We start from the raw sequence: 11,751 nt of genomic DNA on the forward strand, positions 1-11,751 counted from the left end.
GGAGTGTTGTTGGGTCTGCTCTCACCCAGGTTAATGGAGATTTCAATTACACTCCTGACTTGTGCCTTGAAGATGCTGGACAGGCTTTGGAGAAACTGGAATTGTTCTCCTTACTGCAAAGCATGATTCAAGGGATATTTGACTGATGCACTTACTAGAGAATTTTAAAAGTTTTCTTGATTACCAGATCATTATATATTTACAAGTGACATATTTCGGATTTTGTGAATGATTTAAGGACAAATCTTTTTGCAGTAAGTGCTAATGAGCTGGAACAAAACTTCCCTGTTCAAGTAAACATCCAATTGTCTTTTAAATGTTGCAACTGCACCTGCACCCACTGGCAGTCCATTCCACACACAAACCCCTCTGTGTGAAAGACGTTGCCCCTCATTGGTAAGTCTACAACAGAATAGTTTGGTGGAGGGAGGGGGCATTCAAAAAGGAGTGGGGAAGAGGACAGATCCAACATGTACCTTTGAGAAGGAAGTGTAGGAGCAATACGTTCAGAGAACCCTGGATGTCTAAGATAGCTGAGGACTGGATAAAGAAGAGGAGTAGGGCTTCTAGCAGCTCTGAAGGCAGCAATTCAGCTGTGGCCTGAGTGGAACACAGGAAGTGTATGAGGGAACTGAAAGCAATTATAACAGCAAAAATGGGGCATGAGTGAGGACTTGCGAGCAGGTTGAGGGAGGATCCTAAGGTATAATAAAAATCCATTAAAGGGAAGAGGTTGACCAGGGTAAGAATAGGGCACATGAGAGACCAATGGGGAAACCTGTGAGTGAAGCCACAGGTTATTGGAAGGGCGTTGAGTGAATATTTTTCTAAAGTCTTCACTCTGGAAAAGGAGAGCATAGGTACAGAATTCAGGAAAATGGAGGTGAGAAACATACACAGTATGACAGAAGAAATGATAAGATATTGGAGGCTCTGTCAGGCTTAAAAAAAGACAGAGCCTCTGTCTATCTCTTTCTTGAAAGCATCCAGAGAGTTGGCCTCCACTGCCTTCTGGGTCAGAGCATTCCATATGTCCACCACTCTCTGGGTGAAAAAGTTTTTCTCAACTCTGTTCTAAATAGCCTACTCCTTATTTTTAAACTGTGTCCTCTGGTCCTGGACTCACCCATCAGCGGAAACATGCTTCCTGCCTCCACAGTGTCCAATCCCACAATAATCTTAAACGTCTCAATCAGATCCCCTCTCATCCTTCTAAACTCAAGAGTATACAAGCCCAGTCGCTCCAATCTTTCAACATATGATAGTCCCGCCATTCTGGGAATTGACCTTGTGAACCTACGCTGCACTCCCTCAATAGCAAGAATGTCCTTCCTCAAATTGGGAGACCAAAACTGCACACAATACTCCTGGTGCGGTCTCACCAGGGCCCTGTACAGCTGCCGAAGGACCTCTTTGCTCCTATACTCAATTTTTCTTGTTCTGAAGGCCAGCATGCTATTAGATTTCTTCACTACCTGCTGTACCTGCATGCTTGCTTTCATTGACAAGAACACCTAGATCTCGTTGTGCTTCCCCTTTACCTAACTGGACTCCATTGAGATAGTAATCTGCCTTCCTGTTCTTGCCACCAAAGTGTATAACGACACATTTATCCACATTACTGCATCTGCAATGCATCTGTCCACTCACCTAGCCTGTCCAAGTCACCCTGTATTCTAATAACATCCTCCTCACATTTCACACTGCCACCCAACTTTGTGTCATCAGCAAATTTGCGAATATTACTTCTGATGCCTTCAATATATATAAATGTAGATGAAAATGTAGGAGGGAATGTGAAGCAAATTTGCAGATGACACCAAAAGTGGCAGGTGCGTGCAATGAACTGCCAGCAGTGGCAGTGGAATCAGATACATTGGGGACATTGAAGCAACTCTTCGATAGGCACATGAATTATAGTAAAATGTAAGGTGTGCAGGTTAGTTTGATCTTAGTGTCGGATAATAGGTTGGCACAATATCATTGGCTGAAGGGCCTGTACTGTACTGTTCTATGTTCTAAGATTGGTAGAATAGTGAACAGCGAAGATAATGGTTGTAGGCTGCAGGAAGATATAGATGGGTTCTTCAGATGGGTTCACCACTGATAGATGGTATTTAACCCTGATAAGAAAAAGATGAAAGAGTATTTCCTGAATGGCAGGATGTTAGGTAGCTTAGAGGAACAAAGGAATTTTGGCGTAATTATTCACAGATACCTGAAGTCAGCAGAGCATGTGAATGGATAGTTAAGGAGACATGCAGTCATCATTTGTGGCATGGAGTATAAAAGAAAGGAGGTAATGTTGGTGGTGTATAGAGAGCTGGTTAGGCCACAGCTGGAGCTCTGTGTGTCAGTGTGGTCACTTCGCTGCAGGAATGATCTGATTGTGTTAGAGGGACAGAAGAGGTTCACCAGCATGTTGCCTGGGCTGGAGAAATTGAGTGAAAAAAAAGATTAGATAGGCTTGACTTGTCTGCTTTCGAGCAGGGAAGGCTGCCAGTAGGACATGAGTGAGGTGAATTAGATTGTGAGGAGTAGGGACAGGGTGAATAAAGGTCAGTTGTTCCCTTTGGGTGAAGGGTCAATCACAAGAGGGCACGCTTTTAGGGGAAGGGACAGAAGTTCAAAGGGGATTTGGGGGAAACTATCTTTCACACTCAGTGGGTGGTGGGAATCTGGATTGCACTGCCTGGGAAAGTAGTGGAGACTGGAATCCTTATAACCGTTCCTAAAACAAAAAAAAATGGACGAGTATTTCAAATATCATAACTTTCAAGGATATGGGACGAGTGCAATTCTCCAGCAATTTCTGTTTTTGTTGCCAGGTCCCAGCTGCAGAAGGAGAAGATAATGCTTGACCTTCTTGAATCACAGCAGCCCGTGTGGTCAAGGTGATCCCACAGTTGTGTAAGGAAAGGAGCTTCAATTTCTTCCCCCCGTGATGATGACGGGACAATGATAGATGTCTACATTAATTGCAACAACTTGTATTTGTATCGTACCTTTAGCATAATGTTCCAGTTATTTCACAGAAATGCTATAAAGCAACATTTCAGATGGAGATTTTGCAAAGTTTCTACTTCGTAGATTCAAAGAATCCCTACAGTGTGAAATCTGGCCATTCGGCCCAACATGTCCACACTGCCCCTCGGAACAGCCAGACCCCTCTCCCACTGTATTCCTGTAACCGTGCATTTCCCCTGGCTATTGCACCTAACCCGCACACCCCTGAAAACTGTGAGCAATTTAGCGTAGCCAATCCAGCTAACCTGCACAGCTTTGTACTGTGGGTGGGACGCTCCAAGGTTCGGCGTTGGGCCAAAGGCACTGTTTCCACGCTGTAGGAATTCTATGACTCTGTGGGAAGAAACTGGAGCCCCCAGAGGAAACCCACACAGACATTGGGAATGTGCAAAGTCCACGCTCACAGTCACTCAAGGGTGGAATCGAACTCGGGTCCCTGGCGCTGTGAGGCAGCAGTGCTGACCAGTGACCGTCCATCCTATGGCTTTGTAAAAACACTCTCGCATCTTTCTTCCCTCCAGACTTGCATGAAGCTTGGAATCTTGTAAAGGCTTAGATTCGGTGGCACTGACTGTTTCCTGAGGGACAGGAGTAAATCTATTCAGTTTTTATGACAATCTGCTCGCGTTCATTGTCACTTTTGCCTCGTACTGACCTCACCTGTCATTGTATTTCTGTGGGCTCTCTCTGACTCATGTTCTCTGTTTTAAGTCATTTTCACAGGATCTGAAGAGAATCTACATGCAGAAAACTCCAACGAAACACCACACCAGGTTGCAGCAGAATCACCCAGGTTGGAGTTGTCTGAAATGCCATCGGATTCTGACCATGGAAGGAAAAAGCGCTGTTTGCAGTGGAGAGGAACTATACATGTGTTCTGTGTGTGGACGAGGTTCCAGCCAACCAGCTGGTCTGCCAACACACACATGCACTGGCCGTTGGGTGAAACCGTGGAAATGTGGGGACTGTGGGGAGAGATTCCGGTTCCCATCAGAGCTAGAAACTCACTGGCGCACTCACACTGGGGAGAGGTCATTCACCTGGTCCAACTGTGGCAAGGAATTCATTAATTCATCCAACCTGTTCAAACATCGACGAGTTCACACTGGGGAGGGACTGTTCACTTGCTCCGATTGTGGGAAGAGCTTCTGGCCTGCAGACACACCAATGTGTTCAAACTGACCAGAAACCTTTTCAATGCTCAAGTTGTGGCAAATGTTATAAAATCTCCTGGGAACTGATCTCCCACCAAAGTGTTCACACTGAAGGGAGGCTGTTCAGCTGCGCTTGCTGTGGAACTGGGTTCAAGATGTCGTCGGATGTCACCGTACACCAGCGAGTACACACTGGAGAGAGGCCATTCAATTGTATCCAGTGTTGGGTAAAGTTCACCCGCTCGTCCAACCTGCTGAGACACCAGCGTGTTCACACTGGGGACAGGCCATTCACTTGCCCCCACGGTGCAGGAAGGGATTCGCTCATTCATCCAAAATACTGAGGCACCAAAGATCTCACACTGCAGAGAGGCCATTCATCTGCCCTGAGTGTGGGAAGGGTTTCACCCAGTTAGTCAGCTTCCTGAAGCATCGCAGTACTCACACTGCAGAGAGGTTGTTCACCTGTTCTGAGTGCGGGAAGGGATTCACTCAGTCATCCCGCATGTTGGTACATCAGCAACTTCACACCGGGGAGAGATCTTTCACGTGCCCTGAGTGTGGGAAGGGACTCACTCAGCCATGCATCCTCCTGAAACACAGGCAAATCCACCCCGGGGAGAGACCCTTCACCTGATCGGAGTGTGGGAAAAGATTCACTCGGTCATCCCATCTCCTCTGACATTAGCAAATTCACAAATAACAGTAGTGATTTTAATTTATGCTAATCACATCCAGGACTGAGTGATAGGCATTTCTCTGTCTCTGCTAATGTTAACAACTCCAAGTGAGTTGTAGAGGTTAATATTCTCAACCAAGTTAAAATAAATAGGCTTTATGTTAATCACAGAGTGTGTTTTTTACAATATCACAAACACAAATTATTCCCTTTTGAAGTGTCCTCCCTGTCCACTATCTTCCTATCACCAAATCCAACAGCAAATATGAGGTACTCATGGAGTTTCTTTGCCATGAAGTCACAGAGATATACAGCATGGTAACGATTCCTTGAATCCAACTCATCCATACCGACTAGCTGTCCTAAACTAATCTGGTCCCATTTGCCAGCATTTGACCCATATCCCTCTAAATCCGTCCTATTCATGTCCCCATCCAGATGACTTTGAAATGTTGTAACTATACAAGCCTGAACCACCACCTCTGGAAGTTCATTCCGTGCACACACCACACTCTGTGAGAAAACATTCCCCCTTAGGTCCCTTTAAAATCTTTCCCCTCTCAACTTAAACCTATGCCCGGGATAATGCGAACTGCAGATGCTGGAGAATCCAAGAGAACAAAGTGTGGAGATGGATGAACACTGCAGGCCAAGCAGCATCTCAGGAGCACAAAAGCTGACGTTTCGGGCCTAGACCCTTCATCAGAGAGGGGGATGGGGAGAGGGTTCTGAAATAAATATGGAGAGAGGGGGAGGCGGACCAAAGATGGATAGAGGAGAGTATAGGTGGAGAGGAGAGTAGAGGTGGGGAGGAGATAGGTCAGTCAAGTGAGGACGGACAGGTCAAGGAGGCGGGATGAGGTTGGTAGGTGGGAAATAGACGTGTGGCTTGAGGTGGGAGGAGGGGATCGGTGAGACGAACAACAGGTTAGGGAGGCGGGTCCCTGCAACCCAATGGTATCATTGGGGACTTCACAAGCTTCAAAATCTTTTCTCTCCATCTTCGGTCCGCCTCACACTCTCTCCCGATTTATTCCAATTCCCTCTCTCCATCCCCCTCTCTGATGAAGGGTCTAGGCCCAAAACATCAGATTTTGTGTCCTGAGATGCTGCTTCACCTGCTGTGTTCATCCAGCTTCACACTTTATTATCAAACCTATGCCCTCTAGTTTTGGACTCCTCTACCCTGGAGAAAGGACTTTGACTATTCACCCTGTCCATGCCCCTCATGAATGTACAAATCATTATCAGGGCATCACTCAGCCTCCAATGCTCCAGGGAAAATAACCCTGCTTTTGTTTCTTTTTTTGAAAGAAATCAGTGTGGAAATGGGCCCATTGTCCCAACAAGTCCACACTGGCTGTCAGAGTACCCACACAGACCCCTCCCCACAAAAAGCACCGAAACTACAACTCCCTGAACACAACAGGCAACTTAGTATGACCAATCCACATAAGCTGCACATCTTTCGACTGTGTGAGGAAGCTGCAGCACTCGGAGGAAACCCCATGCAGATACAGGGAAAATGTGCAAAGTCCACACAAGCGGTTGCCTTGAGGCTGGGATCAAACCCAGGTCCCTGGCACTGTGAGGTAGCAGTGTTAACCACAGCGCCTGTTCAGCGTCTCCCTACAGCGCAAACCCTCTCAACCTCACAACAACTTTGTAATTTTTTTCTGAACACTTTCAAGTTTCATAACATGTTTCCTCGCAAGGAGAACCAAAGAGATGAGCATGGACAATGGTTTGGGATGTGGAGGGAGAACAAGTATGATGGTAGAATGGACAGGATCCAGTCTTCTCCCTGCCTATCCAAAAAAACTTCTTGGCTCATTTCTTCTCCAGAGCCCCCAACCCCAAACTCGCATTTCCCAACTCTTTCAGATTTGTTCTCCCTCTCCACTTGGCTCATTCTCTCTCATTTCCCCCCCCCCCCCACCCCCCGCCCCAGTTCATTCACCACTCCACACCTCCTGCATTCACTTCTCCCCACACCACTTCTATGGTTCATTTCTTCCCCTTTACAGTATGTTCGTCTCAAAAATCACCTGCCCCAATTCCTCTTTCTCCCCACTGATGCAACTTCAGCTGAGAGTTAGTGAATGAAGAGGGCAGATCTTAGAATGAACACAGTGGATGAACAGGAATTGGTGAGGAAGACGTAATAGACAGCAGAGGTTTTAATGATCTCATGTTTCTGGATGAGAGTAGTGTGAATGTGAGAGGTTGGTCAGAAGTGTGTTGGAATGTTCAAATCTAAAGGCAAGATGGTCATGGTTGAAGGTTTCAGCTGTGTATGGCGTCGGGTGATGTTCTGGCAATTGAAATTCCTGATATTTGCGATGGTGTGGAGATATGACACCAAGATGATGCAAAGTCCTCAGTTCCAAGGGAGAGAAATGGATTAAGTACTTCAGGAATGGATTTTGTCACAGTGACTGTCATAGCATTGAACATCCCAATTCTTAATTGGAGAAAAATTCTGCTCATCTAGTACTGAATCTGGGTTAAGCAGGTCAATAATTTAAAAACAGTGCAGAAACGTTGAAGGTTGGTGTGAGGCAGAGCTGACACTGTCAGCGTATATGCAGAAACTAACGCAGTGTTTTTGGACGATGTCACCTAGTGACAGCATGTAGATGAGAAATATGAGGGACTGAGGATGGATCCTTGGAAGATACCAAGTTTGAGGACGTTGGAGTGCAATGACTGAAATTTCTGAAGAAAGGTCTTAACCTGAAACGTCAGTTTTCCTGTTCCGCAGTCAGTGCCTGGCCCGCTGTGTTCCACCAGCTCCACACCGTGTTATCTCTGACTCCAACATCAGCAGTTCTTACTATCTCCTCATGGAAATGGACAGGGGTTTTCAAGGTCCATGGGATCAAAGGTTACTTTTTTCCTAAGGATTGATGGTGATGATGGAGTTAAACGTGAGTCGGACCAGAAGAGAGAGAATCAGTAACCAAATCATTAAGAAAGAGGAGTTGGGTGGCCCATAGTTTCGTGAGAATAGAGTCAAGGGTTTAGATGAGCTTTGGATATGATGAAAGAAAGAAAATCAGAGAAAGATGCAGGAAATGAGGAACATCGGAGGCACTGTGGCCTGGTGGAAGGGAGGGTTAGGGTTAGGAGATGGAAAATTGCAGTGTTCACAAAAATAACACACCATGTAAATATCCAGACAGTGGGCAGTGCTTTAAAAGTTATGGGGTTCTGATTACCAGTCAGTTGATGGTGTCACACTTCTGAGAAACCATTGAGATGCAGTCACTGTGGCTCTGTGTTCAGGATTAGATGGAGACAGGGGTCAGGGAAAACCCGTCAATTGGAACATATTCATGTCACATACATAAAAATCTGACAAATTGTTGAACACTTCACTAATTCATCTCATTTTTATCCAATGTATTACCATCCACAACTGAATTTGAGGTTATTAACACCCATGAAACTCATCTAAGTGTGCCTTGATCAAAGAATCCCCATGGTGTGGAAACAGGCCATTCAAACAAGTGAGTTCAACCCAACCCTCCAAAGAGCATTCCACCCAGACCCAACCCTACACCCTATCCCTGAATTTGCAATGGCCAATCCACCTAACTGCACATTTTTGGGCTGTCGGGGGAAACCCACACAGATAGTTGCCCTCAACTAGGATCAAACCCATGTACCTGACGCCGTGACACAGTGTGGTAGCCATTGAGCCACTGTGCTTCAGTACTGCACCATGCAGAAAAGCTCAATCACTGTCCAGCTTGTGAATGTTCTGGTGTCTCAGTTGGTTGGATAGACATGTGAATCCCTTCCCATCCACTGAGCATGTTAACATCTCTCGCCAGTGTGAACTCATTGACGTTCAGTGAATTGGGATGATTGCCTGAACCCAGAGCCACAGTGACTGCATCTCAAAGGTCTATCAAAAGTGTGACACCATCGAATCCCATAACCCCATAATCAGAACGCCATAACGTTTAAAGCACTTCCCACTGTCTGGATATTTACATTGTCTGTTATTCGAGTGAACATTGCAATTTTCCAAAATATGGAATGACTTAATGAATTCGTTCCCACAGTCAGAGCAGGTGAATAGTCTCACCCCAGTGTAACCTCGCTCGTTTATTATCAGGCACGATGAGTTGTGAAATCCCTTCCCTCACTCAGGGCAAATGAATCACTTCTGCTCCTAAATGCACTGGTGTCGAGCAAAGTAAATAGATTTGCTGAACTTGGTCACGCAGTAAGAGCACCGGAATCAGTGAGAACATAGTAATACGACAGCAGCTCCAAGGAACTTTGATACCACTTTCCACAATCTGAGCATTTAAAAGGCTTGACAGGTGTGGTGACTGAGTGAATCCCTTGCCACATTTTGTAGAGCCTCCCCACCATATGAAATCGTTCGACCCAAATATTGAGAAGTTCCTAAGCAGAAAATAAGGTGTTGTTCATCCAGCTTGCACTGTGATGCACCAAAACTGAGAAAACAAGATGCATAGAAATGGCAAGCAGCTGGAGGGTAGTGTTCTTATTTAGGAACAGTGCAATATGTTGTGCAAAGCAATCAGCCAATCCACGTTTGGTCTTGCCAGTGTAAAGGAGGCTTCATTGCCAGCAACAAGTGGAGTGGCCCAAAATGCAAGAAGTGCACATAAACCAAAGCCTCACCTGGAAAGTGTTGGGCCATGGACAGTGAGGAAGTGGCAGTGCTTGGGCTTGTGCTATGAGGGTGGTGAAGGAGTGTCAGTATGATGGAGAGTGGGACACGATGTCATAAAGAGAATGCATCCTGTAGAATGCTGACAGCAAGTGGAGGTGTAGATCTGAGACAAAAAGGTGTCGAGCCAAACAGGCCAAGCAGCATCAGAGGAGCTGGGAAACTGACGTTTTGGGTCAAGACCCTTCTTCAGAAATGGGGCACGGGAAGGGGATTCTGAAATAAGTCGGGAGAGAGCAGGAGGTGGATAGAAGATGGATAAAGGAGAAGGTAGGTGGAGAGTAAACAGACAGGTCAAAGAGGCAGAGTTGGAGCCAATAAAGGTGAGTGTAGGTGCGGAGTGAGAGAGGGGATAGGTTGGTCCAGGGAGGATGGACAGGTTGAGGGGGTAGAATGAGGCTAATAGGTAGGAGATGGAGGTGAGGCTTGAGGAGGGGAAGTGGATAGGTGGGAGGGCAGGTTAGGGAGGCGGGTACGAGCTGGGTTGGTTTTGTGATGTTGTTGGGGGAGGGGAGATTTTGAAGCATGTGAAGTCCACATTGCTACCATTGGGCTGCAGGTTTCCCAAGATAAATGGGAGATACTGTTCCTTTAACCTTCGGGTGGTATAATTTTGGCACTACAGGAGGCCCAGGATGGACATGTCATCCGAGGAATGGGATACAGCGTGGCACTAACCTGTTGCCATGTACAATAAACCTCCAATCTCTGATCATATCCAGTTCAAACTTTTCCATCAAATTCCTCAGGTCATTGTCATGTAACTTTCTATTTTTTTTCCCCAGAAAATGTTACGATTTGAATGAAGTGTTGAATTCGGAAGCCTCGTTCCAATTAAATTGTGGAGAGCTATTTTTGCTGACTCAAAGTGAATCAAAGAACTTTTGTCGCATAGAATGAAGGCAATCGACCCGTTATGCCTGTGTGGTCTCTGAACAGGGTTTCAATCCTTATTAGACAATAAGGTCATAAGGCGTAGGAGCAGAACTGGACAACTCAGCCCATTCAGTCTGCTCCACTGATATATTATGGATGATGTGCTTTTCAATGCGTTCTCTTGCTATCTTCCTGTCTCTTATAAATCCCTATTGAATTGAGTCATGCCAAGTAGGTTTCGCTGGTTGGATTTGTATTAATTGCCCATGCTCATAAGGAAGGGGGTATCAAGATTTTGACGTGGCTACTGAAAAGAGAAGCTTCAATAGTCCCAAATAAGGATGGTGCATGTCTTGGTGGAGAACTTGTATGTGGTGGTGCTGACATAAATCTTCTGCTTTGCCCTCCTGGGGTTTGAGGTTATTAGTTTAGAAGTTACTGTCTCAAGAACTTGGTGGGTTAGTGCAGTGTACATTATAAATAGTGCTGACTGCTGCCGCTATGTGTCCATGTTGGATGGCTTTCAGGTCAAGTGGGCTATCTGGTCCTGAGAATTCAAGCCTCTTGAATATCATGCGAGTTTCCCCCAACCAGGGCACTCCTGATTGAAGCCTTTTAAATGGTGGAAGACTTCGGCAATTGAGGAGAACAAATATGCTCCGTGTCATTCCCAGCTTCTGACACACTATTTAACATTTGAGATGACATTAGACTAGATTCCCTACAGTGTGGAAACAGGTCCTTCGGCCCAAAAGCCTACATCACCCTTTGGAGCATCCCACCCAAACCCATCCCCATCTAACCCACACACCCCTGAACAGCATGGCCAATCCACCTGCCTGCACATCTTTGGATTGTGGGAGGAAACCGGAGCACCCGGAGGAAACCCAAGCCGACGTGGGGAGAATGTGCAAACTCCGCACAGATGGTTGCCCGAGGCTGGAATCGAACCCGGGTCCCTGGTGCTGTGAGGCTGCAGTGCTAACCACTGAGCCACCGTCCCGACACAATGTTGATAATGGTGTATTCAACAACGGCAATTCCACTAAGTGACACGGGGAAATGGTTAAAATCGTCTTTTGCTGTAGATGGCTATTGCCTGTGGCTTATTTGGCAGAAATGCTGCACAACCCGATTCAAAAGGTTTTCACTCAAACAAAGTCAAAATACCGCCGATGCTGGAAATCAGACATAAGAAGAGAAAATCCTGTAGAAACTCAGCAGCACTGTGCAGAGAAAATAGTTTTTCCTGACTTTGTGTTATCCCTTTTTCTCAGTAAAGATTCCACCTGCACAACCTC

The 11,751-nt window shown here is 46.0% G+C and overlaps 1 protein-coding gene across 1 annotated transcript; it reads left to right on the forward strand.

The window, feature by feature from the left end:
• The first annotated feature begins 2,110 nt into the window (after nt 1-2,110).
• Nucleotides 2,111-4,209, forward strand: LOC132206794 (oocyte zinc finger protein XlCOF22-like). The gene is made up of 2 exons (XM_059641835.1): nt 2,111-2,236; nt 3,739-4,209. The coding sequence occupies exons 1-2, from the start codon at nt 2,111-2,113 to the stop codon at nt 4,207-4,209; spliced, it is 597 nt and encodes a 198-aa protein (XP_059497818.1).
• Nucleotides 4,210-11,751: the final 7,542 nt, after the last annotated feature.

This window comes from Stegostoma tigrinum, chromosome 43, assembly GCF_030684315.1.
Source record: "Stegostoma tigrinum isolate sSteTig4 chromosome 43, sSteTig4.hap1, whole genome shotgun sequence".
NCBI lineage: Eukaryota > Metazoa > Chordata > Chondrichthyes > Orectolobiformes > Stegostomatidae > Stegostoma > Stegostoma tigrinum.